We start from the raw sequence: 24,020 nt of genomic DNA on the forward strand, positions 1-24,020 counted from the left end.
AACTCTCTGTCCATGGAGATACTCAAAACCCAGCAGGACACAGACAAAGCAAGCTGCTCTAGCTGACTCTGTTAGGGCAGAAGTTTGGATTAGATGTTTTCAAGCTGTCCCTGCCAACCTCAGTCATCCTGTGATTCTACAAACTTATTTCTTGATGATTAAAAAATGGGACCTCCTGCAGAAAGATTGATTGCTCAGAGTATTTAAATTGTCTTTAGCAGATCATCTGCAGCCTCATTCCAAGGATGGGAGTCCATTCACCACTGGAAGATGATTAGGCATAGAGGGTAAGCAACACATGGGGATGTTGGGCTTTGGTTAGAGGTGACAGAAGACCTGGACAGTGGTGTTCAGTGGTAGATACTAATCCTGTTGTTGGTAACATCAACATTCAGACAGTGGAATCAGGCCACAATGCAAAGATCTTTTCCTTACTTTCCCCAAATATTAAAGTCTGCCTTTTTCTCAGCTGCCCTCAGTAACATTCCCAGGGTTTTTCTGTGAAGACTATTCCCTTTTGAATGGCACTTCTTAGGAACTGATCCCTTTTTCAGAGCTGAACTGGTCTCACATTAATGAATTGCATCAAAGGCACAGAAGTCTGCCCCAACAGACCTTCTTCCCTTTGAGTGTCTCCCACTCAAACAATACTTCTAAACCTATCTTTTCCACTATCTATCTCACTCTTTCTTGTGAGTAATTACTGTCTTTCCCTTCACCTGCTAGGAATTAAGGCACCATTCCAGTAAAAATTCCTCTTACGTGTCAGGGAGAATAGGAGAGATTAACAATTTCAATTCACCTTGACCTGTCTGTCATCAGTCATGCTGTGAATTGCTCTTCAAAGCAATGAAGTACATTTAGAATTCTGCCTTCTCTGCTCAGGCTAAACAGCACTGTTTTGTTGCAATTAATACTGATTTCAGACTAGATCATGCTTAGCCTCAGTGGCTCACAGGAGGTGACCCTGTGGAGGACTACACAGTTCTTGCTCTTCGGGGGAGTGAGTGGTACAAAATTGGCTGGGGAAAAAGTGCAGGGCTATGGCCTTTTCAGTGGGACATAAATCCCTGCACCATGGGATACCCTCACCACAGCCCCCACTGCCAGTTCTTGGCCTCCTTAAAAAAGTCTCTGTGTCTTCCCCTTGCAAGTATCTTGTTAAACAAAGCCAAATTTCAGAACTTGCTTCTGCTTCTGAAACTAGATTTTGCAGTATACAGGGGCCATAAATCATACACGAATACTAAGCACCCTAAAAATACCTGAGCAACAAATTATATGACAGTTTAAATATGACCTGTCATTTTATTTCAGTACAATATTTTTTCCATTTAATTATTATTTGAAGGTGAACTCAGCACCTATTTAAGGAAGTGCCTATGTAGGCATTTATGTTACCTTTCTCTCAGGCTATGAGACACATATAAGACAGTGGCTTCACAAAGTTAGAACAGTGAATAAAAGGTGTATCATGTAAAACTGGGCTATCATCAGCCCACTTTCCCTGCTGATTTAGCAGGAGGACTCTTTGGCAGCAAACCCTGTGGTACATCTGAGAACAGATGGATCCATGCTACCTGAAATCCAGCAGAATCAAGGAGCCACATCATTAGGCACAGTGAATTGCTCCTGGGCCATCTCAGATTGAAGGGATGTTCCAGAGATACTGAGCACGTATTTTTCACATGTCTGAAAACCATCTGAAACACTCCCTGCCAGGTTGAATAGCTGGCGCATCACTTGCCATTAAAGACCAGGATGCTCAGCTTTGCTTTCGCCTTCAAGGTTTGACAGATGGCTCTGCTATCTTAATTTTATACAGGGAGCCAGGGATTTATTTTTCCCTTTTATGTAAATATCTTACTCCCCTCACAGACACGGACACACCAGTGAGATGCAGAAATAGGATTACACTGCATGTCCCATTCTCCCCCATCTCAGTTGCTTGTTTACCAAACAACTCTCATTAATCCTCTTTACTGTGTTTACTTCCCACTTCCCTCTATTCTTAGTGTCTTACTATTATTCAGGTACTTGGAGATGTTAAAAAAAGCTTAAGAGACAGTCACCTCAAGAGCTGATTAAAATTAATTGAATTCCACTGATTGTTTTTGAATCTGCATTGATTTACATTAGATGAAGGTTTGTTAGAGCTGCTGGCATTCACAGTGCACTTGCCCAAACCCAAAAATCACATAATACTGTCATGATCCAGTTTTCTCCACTCTGTGTTAGTTTAAGAATTGTCTTTATACTTCCTGCTTTTACTTCTTGATTACAGTCTTTTGGGGAAAGGGTGAGAATGGCAGGTTTTTACCGACAAAGACATGGTGGAGAATTACTTGGAAGTATTCTAGGTTTTGAAGCAGTTATTCATCTGCTCATGTGTTACAGAAATCACTGGTTATGAGATCACTTTTTTTTATCCATGAAATGTATGGAAAAGTCCCACTGCTTACACTGAAGCTGAGCCCCAGCCAGTGATTAAGCCTGTCCCAGCAATCTACAAATGTCACAGAGGGTGCTAACTGACTATCCCTAATTTTTTTCTGATGTGCTATGGAAAAGATTCTTAAAATCTACATTAAAAAAAAAAGAAGTGTAAATACCCCTCTAACACCAAGACTGTAGAAAATAGCTATTTCTCCACTGCCAAACTGAGGGTGCTTTCATCAAGCAACCATGCTGCAGCGCAACATAATATCACAAGTGGTCTCCTCTGGTGCTTGATCTATGCCGCAGGTACACATCTGTACCTGGTGTGCCAGTCACGTAGTGTCCAATTCTGCAGTCACCAGCAATGCACAGAGGAAATTTAGAAGTTGCTTGAAGCACCTCTGAAGTATCACTCCATATATATCTTCCCAAAAGTTCAACCCATCTGTGTGTTAAAGTTGATGGATGCAACTTGGTGAAAATTCCCTCAGGGACCAGAGAGGTCAAATTCATTCACTGGAATGGATTTCAGCATATCTTATGACCATTTCATATTGGAAGAACCTGAGTATTTCCAGGGCAGGTGCAGGGATAGAGGCAGAAGCATACCTGCTTTGTTCTGGTCGTTATTATATACAAAGAAGCACCAATCCACTAGGTTGTATTTCATTACAAATCTCCTTTGCCTTAGTACCTAAAATTGGTGATACACTGAAGCTTTTTAGCTTTACGAGGGAAAACAAACTACCCCAGAAGACACAGTTTATATATAGATTGAATAAAAACACAGTTGAGTCATGATACCTCGAGGTCACTACCTCTCTTCCTGCTACAGAAAAGCAGATATAAGAGAGTTTGACTGGATCTGACCCTTTGAAACCAGTAAATGAGATTTCAACTTAAGCACAATAGGATTTTTCTTTTTCTTTTTCCTCCAAATTTGATTCTTATGAAAGTGAGTGATTAATACAACAGATCCAGACTCAATCCAAATAAATCCCTGCCTGCACTTTCCTACTAAATCATTTAACCCTTGTTACACCCTACAACCATATGACTGCTGTTACTTCACTCCTTAGCACCTCTTCAGTGGAGGTAGGAGGCAGATTTGTCAGAGGCGCTGCAGTGAGAGATGTCCCAGTTCCAGGAGATGTGCAGGAAAGAGGGCCCAGGAGGAGGAGTGCAGAGGAAAGCTGGTGGGATGAGGGTATGAGAAAGGACAGCCAGATCGTGGTTATGGAGTCCAAAGCTGGGAACACACTGAAGAAAATCTTGGCTTCATCACCCAGATTAATCCCCTTACTCTTTCTCTAGTCACTTCTACCTTCCGGCAAAAAACAGAGTGAAGGATTTCTCACAGTAGCTAAAGCCAATTCAGCTCAACAATATGTGATAAAACTGTGTTGAAGCCAGAGATGCTTTTCTTGTGAAGCGTCTGATCCTATTTCCCAGCATTTATTGATAGATATCTTTTACAGTGGATCAAGAAACCTGAACTACTGGGGAATGCTGCCAGGCCCTTCAGGGCATGCTTTTAGCAGAACTGTTTTAGGAAGGACTCATTGATGAAAAGAAATGCTCTAGTTACCCTGTAAAATTATAATTAAGACGATTTTCTTTCCTAGCTGTCCATTCCACATCTGAGCAGTTTTCAGCTTAGCATTTGTCAGCAGTGTGAATGTCAAAAAATAAGAAGATCTAAGAGGAATTTTCACTCTTCTCTGAGCCTAATGCCTGTTCAAGCAGCTGACTTGTAGGTTAATATTCATGCTGTTGACAAATAATGGGTGTCTTCAGTAAGCATCAGTATTATTTTGCGTTGAAACGAAGCATGAGACTGTATGTGAATTCCCCAAACCTTTGCAAGGCAGCTCTAAATTTGTTTCTTTAAATTTAATTTCTGTTCCTCCCACCTATTTCTCCCATCTACCAACATCACAGCAGATTTGAAAAGCAATTCCTTGCGAGGCACAAATTGCCCTGGGGAGTTACTGCTCTCATACAAATATTTTGCAGCCTTGACACAAATCATTCACAATTTGGCAGTGGGCAGACAAACACAAATGAGCAGCAATGGTAGATCAGCAACCACAAGTGTGAGACTTTGCACCATGCTACCAATTCAACTCGATGCCAGTCTCAGTCCTCGGAAGATAATTTTTCAAAGTGTAGTTGCTAGAGTGAAAGCTTTCCAGCTCCTCCAAAATAATAAACGTTCCTTTTAGCTAAACTAGAATAGCAAAAATACTTATGTAAATTTAATAAGAACTAAAATAGAGACTTCCTCTTCTTGCTGGAATTCTCCTTTTTTGTTGCTCTTTCAAATCCTGCATAAATTTTTCAACAACCACAAAACATGTCCAATGCTCCACCATTGTGATATCTCCACTGAGGCTCAACAAAAATCTTGCAAAAATGTTGCATGCACATAAAAATTTTCATGAAGAGTATTTTAATTTATTTTCCTTTTTCCCTCACTCCAAAATACTATCACTCAGAAGTTGAAAGTTCTACTATCACTATCATGAAACTGAAAAAAACTGTAGTTTAATCCAAGCTGAGATTCAGATGCCACGGCAGTGTCTCATGAGAGCTGTGGATGGGAATCCTGCACTCGCAGGCTGCATCACCTGGATATACTAATAGCTCCCAGCCAAGACCCTCACAGTATAAAACACTGACACCACAAACACTCAGTTGTGGGGTCTTTTCAGAGCCATACTAAAAACAATAGAGGAAAAATGGACCTTCATCCATCTGGCCTACAATTCCTACAGATTACTTTCTCTTCTAAATCAACCCTTTGGACTTACATTTGGAACCTTAACATGGAAATGTTAAAGTTTTGACCCTTTCCACCAGAAATATGAAATTCTATTTAAGTGAAAAAAATTTTTTCACTCATATTTTTCTGTGTAACTGAAGTCAGTACTTCTTAACTACTCAAGGCCTAGGCAAGTGCAGTTATTGCAAAGACACTGAGCTGAAATAGCTTCTACACACTGTTGTACATAGGCTTCACAGAAGCTTTTACATTAAAAGAGAAAAAGGTTTTGAATTTCATCTGTAGGTTATAATTTTGAAGCAAGAATGAATTAGAAGTATAGTCTTCAAATGAAAAGCTATACATATTACTCCAAGTAGACTTTGAATTATAAGATTTTGCATTAACTGGAAAGACTAAAATTAGTAATGGACCTGGTCCAAGAATCTGACATCCCACATGGAAGTTTTGAACATTACCAGAAGTAGTGTTCAAATACAAGTAGTACAGTGTTTCCTACCTCTATACTTGGCCAAGCCAAAGCTCTCCACATTCACCAGCAACCTGCAGCAATTTGACTTTGGGCAAGCTCTTATTAATCTGAACAATGTAGCTCTATACTGTTTCTAGTTTTGCTCTTCCTTATGCCCATGACTGCATTGAACTACACCCTTTACACATGTAGGATACAGTACACAAAGTGACTTCCCAATGAAAATACACATTGGCTACAGGATGCATTTTGCCTTTTGGAGGCCTTTAAACTAAACAAGATGTCACGAGACAAGTCTTGGGTCAGCCTCTGTGGGGCTGCATTGCCCCATGCACAGTAAAAGCATCTGGAGTCTCTTACCTTTTTATGGCTTTGTAGCAAATGATGACAACTACAAAGAGGAACACTAGTGTGGCGCAGCATACTGCAATGATAATAACCAGGCCTGGCCACCAGGTCTCTTCAGTGGGACAAAAGGTAGACTTGGGAGCTGTAAAAAGAGAGTGGAAAAACACATTAATTCTTGCAAATCAACAGGGTATTATCAGATATGCTTTAGTCCCTCACACAGCAGCACTACACCAGGATCACAGATACATGCAAAGATGTTATTTCACATTTAGGACCCATTTCTTTCTTTTCCCCAAGCAATCAATTTCTCTTATTGGTACTGAGTATTTCTTGTCACAGTCCCCAGATGACCGAGTTCTCTGTGCTAGTGTTATATACAAGCTGGTACTCAGCACGAAGGAGAAAGGCTCAGCTCTGCTACCCGTGGGAAACATCTTCTTCCTCTGCATTCGCCATCTCCAGCTGCATCAGATTTAATTTTAGAGAGGGATATTATGCTGATAAGAGCACGTTTTCAAACCCCGTTAGGGGAGGTTTGTTGGGAGCAGAAGCAGTGCCTACCAATCTGTATTGTAGCTAATATTACTGTAACCTTGGAGTGAGGAAGGGGGATTTGTTTAAAAGAATATCAGTTCTATTACATATACTAATTGCTTTCAGAGTATTACAGTTGACAAGCTTATTTTCCATTACACTACCTTTGAATTCTAAGCCAAGATATGTTAATATTAAGAAATGTTAACTTGTGGAAATATAAGCTATTAGTATTACATTTTTCTTATTACATTTAGGGATAGAATTGTCTATTTAAGTACCACTCAAAACAAGAAATATTTTCTATCTGGTGACATTTAGTTAAAATATTTTCCTTCAGGCCTATGATCCTTTTCCCATGCTTTGAAGGGACACATTTCCTGAAGGATGGTGTGTTACAGGCAATGCCATGGGCAGTACCAGTTTATTGCAGAGGGAAGGGAGAGCCTTAACACAGCCTGTGCAGCCACATAAATTCCATGAGGATTTTGGTCACCTGAAGTGACATTTAATAATGAATCAGTTGATGGGACTGCCTATATCTACGTTCTCAGCTAAGTAGGTGAGAGAATGAAATATGGCAAAAGGCTCTTTTATGAGTCTCATTGTTTAATTTGATATTCTGAATGTCGAGTTATACACATCACAAATAGCTGCACAAGTTAAAATATGTCATTTACTGTGATCTGACATCTCCTCCGTCTCCTGTGTTTGATTAGGAAAAGACATGCACATACCCTTAGATTAACACTCAGTAGATTAAATAATGAATTACACAATTACTGAGAAAATTTCTTTTTCCCAATTGCAACATGTACAGCACAGTTGGCAACATTCACCCCAAGGAATCTGCAGCAGCACCTCAGGAAAAGACTAGGTAAAAAACTATAAGATGCAATTAGAATAATAAACCCAACAGCTTGACAACTAGTGGTTCCCAGCTTCTTCTTTGACTATATTTACCCCTAGACTGCCCCAGCAACTGAATTTGTACTTTATTACTATGTCAGTTTCAGAAGTCTGTTTTCAGTGGGTGATGGAACTATATTGTGTTTTGATAAAGCTAGTAATTTTAATATTCTCTGAAAGCTTTCAGGGTTGTAAGATTCCAGAACAGAATGCTTTTCAGAGATGTCAAAATGTTTGCATGAAGGAGCAGGCAGTGTCAAGGTCAACTCTACCCTCCTGGTGCTGTCCTGAAAAACACAAAAGGGAGGAGTGAAGTAAAAGGAAAAACATCCATCAGCAGGTGCCCTGTATAAAATTTGATGAGATCACAGAAGATGGGAGAAGTGGGGCTATCCTTCTCTAGCCGTTGTTCTTCAAAGGCAGGATCAACCAAATCAGTCATAGAGCAAAAGAGTGGTGAGACTGGGCTGCTCCTCAGCATGATAAATGGGACTGACAAATGGAAGAGACAAAGCCAGGCATGTCACATGTCTGTACACCATGCACTCCTTGATGGTTTATCACAGTAATTTTACATGGAGAATAAACAGATATATCTGGGATTGGATAGTAAAAGTTACTCCTAGATGCAGTCATTAATGACAGGAAAATAAGACTTGCTAATGTCAAAGTGACTCCTAATCCACCTGGCTCAGTTCCTTTCCCCACTGGTCCAGACTGGGCACTCAAAAAGAAGCACAGGAAATCATGCTGGAAGCTACCAAAGCCTGTTTCTAAGTAGCTCATGGTTTCATACAGATTTAAAAATTATTTTCTATTTCTACTCCTTACTAATGCAGTGCTAATCTTGTTTTCCTTTGAAATGTCCACTCCTTTTTTAATAAGCTCCTAGTTACATGTGCTTTTCTGCCTTTCTCAGGATGTGTTCACATAGCCCTCATACCCTGGCATTTCTATGTCCTTAATGCATTTCTCCTCACAATCATCCTCTGAGGAAGAGGAGAACTGCATTTAATCCCCTTTTGATGATGGGAAGGCTGAGACTGCCCTGCATGGGTGACTCCTCTGTGTGCAGCTAGAAATGTCAGCTGAGAGGGAAGAACCCTCTCAGAGCCAGCAAGATGTCCAGGAGGAACCAAATCTTCAGAGAGGCAGCTCCTAGTGAGTCCCACCCTGAGCTCCTGATGCTGGGGAGCTGTTGATGTCCCAGTTCCCTTGGGCTGGGACTCACAGCTTTTCCTGGAGTACCCTGGGGCTGGGCAGGCTCTCCATCCCAGGCTTGACTCCTAGATCCCAGCTTATCACCCACACCTGGGGTTGCACCTGAGAAGGGCTGAGCCCCCAGGTGTCAATGAGCTCTCAGTGATGAGAAATTACCCCAGGTGAGGGCACCTGCAGCATCCTCTGGCAGCTGTTCCCCTTTGCATAGACTAGCAGTGCATTTCACAGGCATGCCCTGAAAGAGCAAAGACGTGGGTCCCAAATGCTCCTCTAAGGAGATCCTGAAATCATGACAAAACATACTGAGCAGAAGATGTCCCACACTACCTATAACAATGTCAGTGTCCATTTGTTTCTTCGTCTTCACCTTTGATGAAGTGCAGGAAAGCAATTCTCCTGGTTGCCTTGTTTGTACCACCTCTTTCAAAAACATTATAAAACCCCAAAAGCTGTATAATTCAGAACCAAATTGTGCCCTTTCCTTTGAGTAAAGAAACAAAAAGCCACATTTTGCTGTCCCTCGCAGAGGTGTATGTGGGGAGTGGAGGATACCCCTGGGCGCCTGAAGTCCCTTTGTCACCCCCACTGGGGTACTGAGAGCTGAGGGCTGGCCAGCCTGGCCACAGAGGGTGCTCCCTCAGCACCCATCATTGTCTCATGTGAGCAGCTTCGGCTGCTCAGAGCATGATTGCTTCTTGGTTTGACTCATTCCTGGCTGTTCTTCACTGCTCTCAAAATCAGCTGAATGGAGAAATTATTTTCACAGTACAAAACAACTCAAGGAAAATTTGCTATTTCGGCTAAACCTTGAAGTGTCGTTATGCACATTGAACACACTGCTGAGTGGAAAGTGGTAGGAAAGTGATGACATTTTAAAGAAGATAAGCAGGTTGATCTAAGTAATCACAGCCTGACACCCTGACAGAAATTCTGCAAAAATAAAGATCTCATTCAATTAATAAAATATTAAAATAAATAATTGATGGTAAACAGCATAGATTTAGGAAGACATCTTGTCAAACTAGATACTTTCTCAGGAGATTACTAGTTGATATATAGATGTGCTACTGCTAGTGTGATAACTTTATGCAGTGATATGACATCCAACTTAATTCCATGTGATGTTGAGGTTATGAAACGATAAAGCTACACACAGAGTAAGTGTGGCACACATAAGTTGAGTTAAAAGCCAGAGAACCAGTATATCTCAGAATCTAACTATAGCCAGAAAGTCACTGCTGGAAGAACGTGGTTGTTAAGAGTGACCTTTCTCTTCCCCCCCAAAATACAGTGATGAATACTGTGACAGTTTGCAAACAACTCAGGAATGTACTCAACTACAAATGGAGACAAACATATTTAGATTAGAAATAGGGTAATTATAATCATTAAGGATAATTGGTCTTTACCATAGTGTATCATTTCTGGTTGAGTATTTAAACAAAAACTTAGTTTAAGGTAGACTTTTTATTTTTACTTTAAGAGGTCTGAATTCAGCTAAAGAGATTGGACTCAGAATAAGAATGGAATAAGTAAAGAAAACATTCTGGCTCTGGAAAGTCCACATGAGTACAATGCCTTTTATCTCCTGGCCTTAAAATTTATGAAGTACAAATGTTGGTTAGGTTTACTTTTAGAGGGCCATCACTTTCTCCTATTCCCAAGGGCACCAGGCCTAAATAAATACAATGAGCAAATAAACCCATTTCAGGTCTGCAGTGGGAAGATGGATCCAACTTATTCAAAACAAATTAACAAAAAAGTGCTCTCAGATCAAACTGTTCAGCATCACAAAATCTTACACCTGCTTTTTTTGACTAAGTTTGTTTTGAAGGATCAGCATAAAGACACAGCTCCGACTCTAAAGTTAGAAGGTATCTGTACACAGCTGGCTCTAGTCAGAAATGTGCATACCAGAAAACATTAGCTCAGCTATTGAGGGTTTCCCTCAATGTCTAGGCACAAAAATAGAGGGTCTATCACTGGAAAGAATGTTTCCATAAAATTCCCATGAAGTTCTCTGATTTTTTTATATCAAATCTCAGTGGGTCATTCACAAAATTGCTCTGACCTTCCAACAAAAAACTGTGATGAAGCCGTTTTAATCTTCTGGGTTAAGCATTGAGTAGCTTTGTGTGTGTTGTAAAAGCTATACATATACTGCCTGAGACAGAATCTAGAAACAGGACTTGGAATCCTTGGATACAGCATCAGGTTATCTTTAGTGGTCATGGCTGTAGTTTATAAAGCTCGCAATTTCAAAATCTAGTGCTCCCATCATTTATTTTGATTAGTGTTACTACTTTCCATTACCATACGGGTTTTGGGCTAATTGCTCTTTGCATGGGAATGCTGGGACATTAACAAGTAACACAACCAAGTCTGTCAGGAGACAGAGAGTGCTCTCTGAGGGGGCCCTGCTGGGCCCGTGCCCCCGAGCAGCTCTCGGCAGTGATGCTGAGGCAGGGAGCCTGCACCAGGGCACCCCTTCCCACTGCTGATCCCACAGCAGCCAGCCCTGCGAAGCAGAGGAAAAACAAAACAGGATAAAGCAAAACAAAGCAAAACAACCCAGAACAAAACAAAACCAAACAAACGGCTGGGCCGGAAAATAAAGGGAGGCAGTGACCTGTGCTCCCACATGTAATCCCAGGGGAGCTGTCTCCAGTGGAGGTCTGTCAGTTCCCTTACAGACTGAGAACCAAGCAGCTGCTGAGTGTCTACTGATGGGATATGGAAAGGTGACAGTGACCCCCATCACCTCTCTGCAGCAGCAGCTTTATGCCTAAAAAAGGAACACTTTCAAGATAAATCAAAACTGATTATTGTTTTTCTTTTGCTTTTATTCCTGTTCTTGCGGAAAGGTCAAGAGTGCTGTCGTAATCATCCTTATGAGACATTTGCCTGTTTTTAATATTGTATACTCACAACAGGCTAAACCCTGCCATCTTTATGCCTGCAGCATTTCTCTTGCTATTGTAGGGCTGCCTGAATCAGCCATGCACTTTTAATTAGCATGCTAGGAAGCAGGATAGGATTTTATTTTGAAGGCAGCCTCATATTCCAAGGGCCTCAAGTGCTTTATCAGTCTTGGTTGGAAATTAAAAGGAACTGAAGATGCAGGCAGTGTGTTTTCAACAATCTCTATGTATGTCACATATTCTAGAGACCTGTTAATTGACTGGCTAAAACAGGGTTTGGGTCCTAGTCTCATCTTCACTCTTATTTATTATTTTGATATCTATGTAAGTTTTATGTTGACATCTCCATTTGCAAGACAGAGAAGACACTAGTTCTTGCAGCCATTATCACACTGGGATGCAGGGACAAGCCCAGAAAACATGGAGAAGTTTAAATGTGATTTCAAATGTCAAGGTATATGAAAAAACCTCCCAGGACACTCCAGTGTCCAATCCGAACTCCCCATTAAATGTCGAGAAGGATTTTGAATGTGTTACAGTTTGAGTCTCTTCACATCAAGGTATCTCATCCAAGCTCCTGTGGAATACAGGAGTTCAATGAATCCCCTGATTAATATGAAATAATTTGGGTTCTGTGAGGAAAAACCCTGGAGAAGAAGTTACACAAACACCAAGGCTCAGACATTTACTCTAGGCATTGTGCTGTGTAAAGCATGAGGAACAAGGAGGGCCTCCACCATATGCCCTTCTTTTTTGAGAAAACTGATTTCAGTCCTGAGCCTGAGGCCTCTTGTCTACTTTTGCATAAGGCCCTTCACTCCCCCCAGCAGTGTAGATTCACCCTAAAGTGAGTGCTGATTAATTTAATGCTGATTAATTTCATTGTATGATAGGATGAAGCCTTAGGCAGCTAATAAAAAAGGTCCAGGGGCTCCAAGTGATGTAATCTAGCCGAAGTCCACCCAGCTGTGAGACTGCTGCCATCTGAGGACCTTGTCCCAGCATCTGGATGATGATGCTCAGCAGAGAAATGTAGCTGAAGGTCAGGATCTCAGTCTCCAGAGCCCTGGAGGCTGTGGGCTCTCTGGGAACAAGACTGGTTACCTAACCCAGGGCCATGGGGAGAGATCTGTGAGTCAGTGTCAGCTGAAGCATCCCCTCTGTTTGCTGTGTTTCATCACGTAGGGATTGCTACAGATGTGTTTGGATAACGCACGTGGTAGGAACGTGCCGTGTGTACCCAGGGCTGCTCACAGTCAGAGGCAGCCAGCATGGGAAAAACAAATCCTTTACAAGAGCCTGCTAGTGGGGTTTGTGGTGCTGCTAGACTTGATATAAATATAGATCTTCAGCTGTTATTCTAAAAGGCATTTTGAGAACAGGCAAAGTATGTGTTCCCTTCTACACTCTTGGATTTAAGTGGAAAATTTCCTGGGAGGATGGGGGAGAGGAAGCTGACCAGGAAATGGCTGACCTTGGTGCAGACATGACCTGCATCCTCGCAGTGCCCCAATACACAGGCCCTGGGGCTGTGCTTGGCCAGAGGGAACTCTGAGCTCGTCTTCGTGCGGCAGCCACAGCTGCCTGCAGAAGGCAACCCTCGGGCTGGTGATCAGGGACAGGCAGGCTTGCTGAAGGAGGGATTGGCATTTTCCGGATTGGTGGAGAAGTGGCTTGTCTAGCCCTGTCAGGTTTCCTCGTGCGGTGTTTTTTGGTTTGGTTTTTTTTTTTTTTTTGACTCCCTTACAGATTTCTGCCCCTCCTGTTGCCTGTAAGCTTAGGACCATTTCCAGAGTGCCATGAGCCACTTGGCTAAACAACTAGGCAATAGCGGTGTGCTCGGCACAAAGCCTGTCCTGATTTATGGCCTCCCTGGAGTAGCTAGGTTAAATAACACTGGTAGAAATCAGCTCTTCCTGTAGCAGATGATACTTCTGTTTATCGCACTTTGTTGCAGACAAGTTTATATCATGCAGCTGCTCCGTGCATATGTTCCTACTACACTTCTGAGGGGGATACTGCGATCACTACGCAGCAGGAACTTCTGCTATAATAAAAACATGTGTGGGAATGATGCTGGAGAAATTCCCTCCCCCGCAGCTCTTACACTGTAGACACTTATTCTACACTCTCAGTTGCCTCATCTTCTTAGTTTTCTCCTCCTTTCTAAAAACACTTCTCTTCTGAAACAAGAAACACACAGTTTTGTGCTTAGTTTTGGAGACTGGAATGTGAAGGAGATGAAGGAAAGGGATAGTTCTGCAGGAATTTTCTGAAGGTCACAGGCACTAGAGGAGTGCATGGCTCATTGCAAGAAACAGACCTGGAACTGCAGGTGAAAAATCCTGAGTGTGGATAGTCAATAAGGAAGACAGCAGCTGGGTGGGGGAGGTTGTGATGCTCAAGATCTAAGCTTTAGGAGTTGTTGAACCTGCACACACTTAGGTTTGGGTTTAGCAGTGGATTTCAGTAAAGCTCCATGTTACTATGCTTTCTTGGTAGGTGTCATGCAGCTGCTTTTTCTTGGCAGATTTGGGGTTCTTACAGAAAATATAGAGAAAATATTTTCTTACAGAAAATATTGTTAGGAGCAAAATAAAATAATAATAGGTAAAAATATTGGTTGGCCAGACATAAGTAAAGCACATTGTGGGAAAGCAGCTTGTGCAAAGTCACTGCACCTCAGTGAGAAAGCCAGGAAAACAAAATGTCTTTTGACTCCCGGCCAGTCCTCCCCTCTGGATTGTGTTGCCTCTTCTTTGGGAGTAAACACAAACAACTGATTTGGCTAGAACTACATTACAGGGGTGAAAACAGCAAACTCCCTTTTTGACTTTCCAGGCAGGCGCCAGATGTCTGCCCTAAGCCGGCACAGTGACACCATGCCCAGCAGCTCAGTGCGGCCGAGCCCTTTGGTCAGAAACAAGGCAGGATCCCACAGGATGCCCTGAAATGGCTGACACTAAGCTTGTGGGGATAACCTGTCTTGGTTTTGTACAATTGCAGAGGGAAACTAGAGAACAGTTCAGAGTTCTACATACATATGGAAATATGCCGATGCATAAAGCAGAGCAGTCAAGGGATTGTCAAACAAAGTAGGAAGGGAAAGTCTGTGCTCTATATGATTTACAGGCTGAGGGCCAGACCTGCCTGCCTTCATCCTATTAGGTTTTTGGCGAAGCTGATGGGACACACCAGAACTGAGGTACCCCTCAAAGAGGGGCAAAACATGTTTTCAGCTGCTGAGGTCTTTCGGAGGAGAGCAGGGTTAGAAAGCACAGAGGGAGAATCCGTTCTCTAAAGCACGATCTGGAGAAGCAGCAGCACTTACAGACCTTGTGGAAAAAAGGCTTTTAAGGAGATTACATCATAGCTAGCTTCTGCGTTAATACTCAGCTCTGGCATTTATCTTTACAATGCATGCTCACATCAGCCACTGCCCTCTGATCTCTGTCCTGTGTTTTTCTAACCAGCAGTCTCCCGATGAGATGCTGTTTTTCACTCACCATCTGATTCTCTCTCAACATAAAGGACTGAATTGTTTTTACCCTGATTATATCACACCCTGTCACTCTCTGTCCCAAGCAAATGAGAACTGAAGCCTGTGCCTTGCAATGCAACCTCCTCCTTGCAGCAACACAGGCATTTGGGAGAGCCCCACAGGCATCATCACACTGTCTACTCTCCACACCCTGGGTCACTGCCAGGCTGGGCAGCACCAAGACAGTCCCAGTGACACCCCCAGGTAGTCCTAAGTGCTGCCACCCCATGGGAGCCATTGCTCAGGCAAGCCCTGCCAGACTTGGTGGCCTGTTTCCTGAGATTCAGGAGATGTTGATTGGATTAGTGGGTATCTGGTGCCTCTAAGAAACAGGTCACAAGTGCCAAAGCATTTGGTGTTAAATTAGTACTCTGGCATTTATTTTAGAAGGTAACCTGGTTTTCCAGAGGTTCTTAGCACTCTGAGAACCAGGATGCTTTAAGTTGGATACGAAGATATACAACCTTAAGTTCGGTCTTCTGAGTTTCATGATACAGGCTTTAACCTCTCTGTACTGAGGCAGCATGTCAGTGCAGAAGACAGAAATTCCCCTCAGGATGGGGGTTCCAGGCTCAGTTCTCCTCCTTGCTTGCAGGGTGATTCTGGGACAAGTCCCACTCCAGCCTTGTTTCTCCTTCTCGGGGATGGGAACAGTAGCTCCAGCTTTCTAAATGGTTGCAAGGTGTAGGGGTAAAATGTGCAACATAAGGCTGCAAGTCAGCATTGTTACTATTTCTTTCTCAATTCTTTAATAGAACAGAAAGGCCAATTTTTAAGTACTTCATCTATATTTCTAGAAGAACTAGCTGTAATTCCCTGACCTTCCTGTCAACCACCAATTCAAGGAAACACAGCAGCAAAGCCACGGTCTGTGACAGAAGAGCAGAGCACAGCACTGACCTGAGGACAGTAATTCTCAGTTCTTTTGAACAGAGGCACCACTGAAAGACACAGAGATGGGCCAGCACAGTACCATCCACTTCATTGCACAAACACACAGTCTAACTCTTCAGTGGCAAGTGATGTGCACAGGCATGTTATGAGCACTTGCAATTCTTCAGTGGAGAAAAAATGAGTGCTGAACATAATCTGCTTGTCCTGCCAAACTGTGTGAACTCATCATGTCACAGCGATGAAAGTGAAAAAGCATCCAGAAAAAAAGAGGCCTGAAAACACTGGACCTTCATGCAAAGTCTGCCATTTCAGCACATTTAGGCTTATTTCCATTAACAAGCACACACACACATGCACACGGACATACATACAGATATCTGGGGTTGTTTAGCCTGGAGAAAGAGGCTCAAGGCAAACCTTACTACTCTCTACAATGGCCTGAGAGGAGTTGTAGCCAGAAGAGGGTCAGTCTCTTCTCTCAGGCAACCAGCAATAGGACAAGAAGACAGTCTTAAGCTGAACCAGGGGAGGTTTAGGTTGGACATTAGGGAGAAGTTCTTTACAAAAAGTGTGATGGGGCATTGGAATGGGCTGCTCAGGGAGGTGGTGGAGTCACCATCCCTGGAGGCGTTTAAGGAAAGATTGGATATGGCTCTTAGTGCCATGGTCTGGTTGACAAGGTGGTGTTTGGTCATAGGTTGGACTTGATGATCTCAGAGGTCTTTTCCAACCTAAATGATTCTGTGACTCTGTGAATAACTTCAACACAGGCAGGGAAAAGTTTGCTTCTGGGAATCAGATATGTGGAGACTTCTTCAAGCTGCCAGGGAAAAGGACTATCTTTGCTTGCAGGCTTATGGCACTGTGCCCTGTGCCATTTGACATCAAACAAAAGTAGGAACCAGTGAAAGAAATAAAGGGTTTCTTCCAAACTGGAACTCACTAGGTACAGGACATGCATTTTCCCACCTCAATTCCATAGCCAATATCAACTTCCAGGTCCACTGCAGGAAAATAGGTATAAAAAGAAATTAGTCTTCTGGACAGTTTCTTCCCCAGTCAACCTGTCTTGCTTTCAGGCTGTTTCAGAGGTTGTTTTAGGGCAGAAGATGGGCTCATCACCAGTACCACAAATTTCTGGGAGACAAAGGCTCCTTTGTGGGGCAGTGCAACTGCAGAGGGCAACTCATAGAGAAGCAACTGCTAAAGAGCGAAGACATTAAGTAGAAAACTTGCCTCATCCTCCCTTGTGACCTGCTGGCCACCACTAACCTCAGATCAACAGTGAGGAAGAGATTATTAAACAGCACATAGAAAACATCTGTCCACTCCAAAATAAGGTGGAGTGGGCCATGGCTTGGGACAGTTGCTGAGAGCTAAATGGTTTGGAGAGCTCATTCAGCACCTATCTGCATTTTTAGGTGATAAAAGTCCTTAAAAAAAAAAACTAGCCCTTGCTTTCACTGTGCCTCAGGTACCCTTGGGTGAAATCCATGCCCTGAAAGGTGCCATGAATGCAGGTTCTGGTGAGCCTGTTAAGGTCCTGTGGTAGTGGCAGTTGTATCAACACTGTAAGCACAAATAGTGATAGTGTTTCCAGGTTGTTAATTCCCTTATCTGCTGATATACTCTCCTTTACCAGGGTTTTGCTGAAGCTGTATCATCACTGGCAGAGGAGTAATAAGACAAGCCATAGTGCTGTTTTTAGCGTGTGTTCATGTCCAGCCCCTCGGGCTGCCTCGTTTCATTCATTACTGCACAGTGACAATGTGGCTGTAGATGCTGCATCTCACTCCTGGCACATCCTCACTGTGTGACCATAGAGCCTCCTATTCCATGGGACAGGACACAGCTGATCACTTCTATAATAATTACCATTACTTTTGAGCCTAATAATAATAATAATAATCTTCAGGGCTTGACACCCACTAGTCTCAAATAAAAAGTTTGCAGGGATGAAAACATATCTCTGTTTCAGATCTAATAACTCTGGGTGTCTGATATTGTAGTTGACTCTGTTGGGATCTCCCAGCAGGTTGGTGGCAGAGGGAGAAACAGCACCCTGGATGCTCCTTCCACCATTCCCTGCTGGGAGGGCAAGGTGTCTCCTTTGTAGGAGTCTCAGTATGTCACCCTCAAGCCTTCTGAAAGCTTATCAGTCTTTCAGCTCTTACAGTGAACAGACCTTCCAAGGAGAGACGATGTAGGCTGAAATTCAAACAGCTGAAATGTGATTTCAAGAGTCTGCACTCTTACAGTGGTGACCAGTCTTTCACCAGCAAATGATTAATGAGATACCTCAGGCCTGGCAAATTCAATCCCACAGAAAGATGACAGATTTTCTTGATAAAATGTTTTATATACAGATTGAATTAAAGTCCAGATTTGCACAACTTCTTAGAGTTCAACAGTGTTCCCATGAGTGGTGCCATCAGTCACAAGCTATGCAAAGTGAATACAATTCTGTGCTACTGGTATTAAGACATTATCTTGTAGATCCTTAACAGCTTTTTAAAGAGCTTAAGAACCTCTAGGTAATAGCAAAGATTAGACAAACCTCATGTCTTAGTGCTGACACTTTCTCAAAATTAGTGCCTTCAGGGAAGTCTGAGACAAAACCAACTGCAGACTGAATTTCCTAAAACAGATTGTAGAAGACTTGGAAATACTCTGCATATTTTCCTAATGTGTTAACAGGACAGTTTCTAAGGTACTGGTTTGTGTCCATCTCTGGGAAATAAATGGCTTGCCTCTTGGGCACCCCACTATATGAAGAGAGTCACTATAAGAGACATATACTTTAGATTGATAAGTACAGATGGCTCTAAAGAGTTCACTTTACAAAGAAAGCCATATTGCAAGTCATATGTCTAAGTTTTAGGGAACAGCTGGCTTGACTATGTAGCTGATACTTCTGTTGATGTGTGGCATCTACATAAACATAATCCTCCTGTTTGATATTATGTGGTTTATTCCTTGTATCACTTCAAAAACTCAGTTATTGATGGAATTAAGGGCTACAGTGATCACTTAAAGATGTCCCTAAAGAGATCAATTAACAATTCCCATACCTACTGCTTTTAGGTTCCTTTTCCAAATTGTATTCAGATTCAACTTAAGGGAAATTAAATTGATGATCCACCCAGAGTAAAATGGAACTGAAATGTGAAAGACCTTCCAAACCAGGGGTAAATTTAATTCTCATATAAGTAAAATTACATTTATCAACTTGTAATTTTTCATGCAGTTTCCATAAAATACAGAACACTTAAAAAGGCAATTACATCACATTAACAGATCAAGGCATTTCACCATGCCAAAGGCCCTTATATGAAGTCCTCAATCACCACTCAGTATATTTGGAACTCCCAAAAAGCTAAAAGACAAGGCACAGGTTTCTTTAGTCAAAAATGCAAGCAAATTGGTTACAAGCTGCTATCTGCGGTGCCCCCAGGCTTCACACAGACCATGACTCCCTATTGAACCTACAGCAGTGGGCAGCCCCCATGTACAGTGATGCCCTGAAAAGCTGAGGCAGAGCATCTGCACCTTGCCAGATTGAAATAAGAGTTAAACCAAACCGCCCCTGAGCTTCACTGATAGTAACTTCCTTTGATAATGGCTATGAAATAAAAAATATGCATCACTTCCAGAAGGAAAGGAAAATGTCCAGGGATGATTCAAGAGAATCTGCTCCATTGGTAAAAGTCCAGTTTAATAGCAGCATTTGTCAAGGAACAGATCTTTGTCTAAAATTATTTCTAACCCATGAACTGATGAAATACCAGTTCCATTTAAAAGACACTTCAAAATAATAAAATAATTCCTTTAAACAGCCACTATGGATCCACAATTTGCTGCTATATTTATGTAGTTATAATGCAATATGATTTACTAGTTGAAGGATTAAATTTACTTGCATAATTATTAGTGACAGATTTTGGCAGCAGCATCAGTTATTAGCCAATATTCATACTATATTAATGGACACTGCGTCCTTACTTTGGGATAACATCCCAAATTTCCAGACTACTGCTTCCTTGACCTGCTACATTGACTTAAATATTACCTTTAAATTGCAATTACACAAGCAGGGCAACACCTTTATATCATGTCCATAAGAATTCAATGCGCAAAACCCTTACAAGAACATATTTCTGTAGGTCTGCTTTACCGAGGTCAGCTGCTTAGCCCTTCCTGCTGGAACAGCTTGTGCCAATTAAGCATTTACTTCTGACTTGTCAAGATGAGGCACAACTCCTTCTGCCAGGAGCAGGTGAACCTACAATTACTTGTAAATCAGCAGCCTCTGACTCATCAGTAACTTCACTGAAGATTTGTTATCTTCTTAATCAGTGAAATGGTAGGCATGTACAAATGGACTGCCATCCACAGAAGGAATTAATGTCTTCAGCTTAGCCAACTCCTTCTGCTTAACAACAACAACAACAACAAAAAAATCAAGATGTTGGAGTATGCATCCCAGTGTAGAAAGGACTGTTCTATTGCAGAACCAGTATAATATGTGATGGTTCTTTTTAAAATTTTGACAATGCTTTTAATCTATAGACAACAGAACTCCCACTGATTCCTGCACTGCAAAAACTAGCCTGAGGCTCTTACTTTTAAATACTTCAAAATGCATTTTCAAGAGAGAGGATTTTTCCATTATATCAATTTATTGCTGTATGAAAAATTCAAAATAAATATGCAAGGTCCCAGAGCGAGGGAAGTATTCATAACTTGCCTAAATAACAATTAGATTTGACAAAACATTTCAGAATTTATTGTGATGAAAAACTCTGAAGTGGGAAAGCACTGGATGCTGTGATTGACCATTTGGTCTTACCGCTGTTTCAAACAGAAAGACAGAGATTTTACAACAACTCAGTATGAGGAGATGTTAGGTGAAAGAGTGACAGCAGAATCCTATCATGAAAGTATTAGTATGAACCTTTCCAGTCTTACCTGCTTTCTAGTCACTAATCCTGCTCTTCAGACTTAATATAACATCTTAGATGCTCAAACTATTTCAAATTTTCTATTTGATTGCTGCTTAACAAATCTCCTCAGCATAAATAATTTTCTCATTTTGACTGAGAGGTGAGGACTTGTAACTTTTATTCCTACACCAGAAATAACTGTGCTAAATGGAAAAAAAAAAAAGCAGCAGGATTTTGAAGTCTTTATGTCTTTGGTGACAAAATCAAGAGTGTCTGCAATTTGAGGCAGAAAATCCAATAACTGCATTTCTGATTTAGATGGGTGATTTCTGCTTACTCCAGTCTTGGATGCTTAATGATTTGATTCACTGTGCTAAGAGTAGTAGTGTGCTAAGAAGGTAGTGTCGGTGTTGTGAAAACAATGTGATGGGGACCTGGACTGGACTCTACTTCTGCCATCATCCATGGCTCCAGGCTGTGAGATTGGAGTTCAATTTAGATTTGAAAGCCTCCAAATCCTCTCAGAACAGCCAGTTCTGAGAGTCACATTCCTCCAGTAACACAAAAGTGTATGTGGGAGATGACAAGAATTGAATTTTGGTTTTGCTTTGTAAATTATGAACAATGCTCTCACACGAGACTGCAATTCACAGTATGACAGCTGTGTTACCAAAACTGGAAGGGCTTCCCTGTTTCAGCATTCTGTTTGCATTTAAAAAAAGTCACTGTCTAGACCAGACTTGCTCCCCCAGTAGCAGTCACTACTGTAAATGTCTTCATGCAGGACACAATGTGTCCCTTACCATTTTGGGGCTACTATAGTTCTCTGCTGTTCAGTTTTGGTAGTCACTACATTGTATGCAGGATGGAGGGAAGTGTCTTCCCCATATTATAAAATGAACCCAGCCCTGCCTGTTTGCTTACAATTCCTTTGGGCATCACTTGGGAGAAATCCACCCAAGATTCCTCAAATATGTCCAAATATCTCAAAACTATGCTGAACAAGTCTTTCAGGCAGAGGGGCAGTAGGGGAAGGCTGGTCCTGCCAGCTGAGCTCTTAGGGCCAGCAGCTTTGCAGTGGGTGCTTATAAAGATAGAAAGCCCTCACAAGATGAAATACCTAACCAAAGGGAAACTTAAACTCAGAGCTGTCTGAGATGCTCAACTCCTATTGCAGCAGCCTACATCAGACTGACCCGAGCTGATTATCGGGCATCTCATATTTGAAGACACATTGTGGCCTCCAGGAAGATTTCAATTTATTTTGCAATCACAGCTTCCCCTCAACTCCTGGGGGATAATCAGACCTCTGCCAAGGACAAAAGTTCTTTAGGCATTGAGTTGGCAAACACATCAGCATCCAAGTACAAGAAACGCAGTGGTGAGCATCAGAACCATGCTCAGCTTTCCTGCTGGAATAGTGACATGGAGAGAGTATTCAGCATAAGCTTCAAACTCATTCTTTGAATCCACATTGGATCACCTGTGCATCACCATCAGGATTTAGGACCTAGAAAATCCTAAGGAAAACTCATTTCTTATTCTTTTATGTCCTAGAGTCATACAATATTTATTTTTATAACAAGTTCTTGCTGTGAAAGGCTATTTTAACAATTAAGCAAAACAAATCAGAAAACTTTGATTACTTGAAAACCTATGCAAAGTTTAAGAAGTTCCAAACTATTCCCGTTCTTCAGATTCCTGCCTAATATACACACATTATGACAGTCCAGAGATGAGTGGCATTCCTCAGGAGATGGTACTAGGACTGGTGCTGTTTAATATCTGTGTCAGCAACACAGACAGTGGGATCAAGCACATCCTCAGCAAGTTTGCTGATGACACCAAGATGTGTCATGCAGTCAACATGCCGGAGGGAATGGATGCCACCCAGAGGGAGCAGATGCCATCCAGGGGGAAGGGATGCCATCCAGAGGGACCTTGACAAGCTTAAGCAGTGGGCCTGTGCAAACCTTGTGAAATCCAGCAAGGTCCTGCACCCATGTAAGGGCCATCCCAAGTACAAACAAAACCCGTGAAGAGAATAGATTAAGAGCAGCCCTGAGGTGAAAGGCTTAGGCGTGCTGGTGGGCAAGAAGTTTAACACAACCTGGCAATATGTGCTCACAGCCCAGAAAACCAAGTGTGTCCTGGGTGCATCAACACAAGCATGAACAGCAGGTCAAAGAAGGGAATTCTCTCCTCCACTCCATGCCCATGAGACCCCATCTGCACTACCATGATGAGCTCTGGGCCCTATATAAGGAGGACATGGATGCTTGGAGTGAGTCCAGAGGGGGGCACAAAGATGATCAGAGGACTGGAGCCTCTCTTCTATGAGACAGGCTGAGAGAGTTGGAGAAAACTCCAGGGAGACCTTATAGCACCATTCAAGACCTGAAGGGAGCCTACGAGAAAGCTGGAAAGGGACATTTTACAAGGGCGTGGCTAAGGACAAGGGGTAATGGATTTAAACAGGAAGAGCATAAATTTAGATTAGATATTAGGAAGAAATTCTTTACTGTGTGGGAGGTCAGGCACTGGAACAGGCTGTCCAGAGAAACTGTGGATTCCCCATCCCTGGAAGTGTTCAAGGTCAGTTTGGATGGGGCTTTGAGGAACCTGGTCTAGGGGAAGGTATCACTGCCCATGGCAGGAGGGTGAAATTAGATGATCTTTGTGGTCTCTTTTAACCTGAGCCATTCCATGAATCTATGATCTGTCCCAAAATATCTGAATGTCCTTAGCTTTCCTACTTGCACTGAAGGGATCATGTGTGCTTTCTAAAATTAAGCTATACATCTGAGCTTATATAGCTGCCAAAAGGTTTCACCCTTCTTGTAGTTGGTCATTTTTATTTTGGCATTTTCACCAGTCCAAATAATTAGTTAATTAGATGCTCTGTCTCCAAAGATAAGGATTTCACTCTGAAAAACAAAATGATACAATTACTGCATGGAGATTAGAGTCCTCTGCAGTGATGTCATTCACTTTGGCTTTGCACTGACAT

At 42.1% G+C, this 24,020-nt stretch overlaps 1 protein-coding gene across 3 annotated transcripts in view; it reads right to left on the minus strand.

Moving 5' to 3' along the window:
• Positions 1–24,020, minus strand: part of PRIMA1 (proline rich membrane anchor 1) — a 50,836-nt gene that overhangs the window by 15,749 nt on the left and 11,067 nt on the right. For all 3 annotated transcript variants that reach the window (XM_066188713.1, XM_066188715.1, XM_066188716.1), the window contains exon 3: positions 6,057–6,186. In XM_066188713.1, coding sequence (XP_066044810.1) covers positions 6,057–6,186 — 130 coding nt within the window. The remainder of the gene's footprint in view (positions 1–6,056; positions 6,187–24,020) is intronic.

The sequence above is a fragment of the Chamaea fasciata genome, unplaced genomic scaffold (genome assembly GCF_029207755.1).
Source record: "Chamaea fasciata isolate MVZ Bird 193981 ecotype frontalis unplaced genomic scaffold, bChaFas1.0.hap1 SCAF_7, whole genome shotgun sequence".
Classification (NCBI taxonomy): domain Eukaryota; kingdom Metazoa; phylum Chordata; class Aves; order Passeriformes; family Sylviidae; genus Chamaea; species Chamaea fasciata.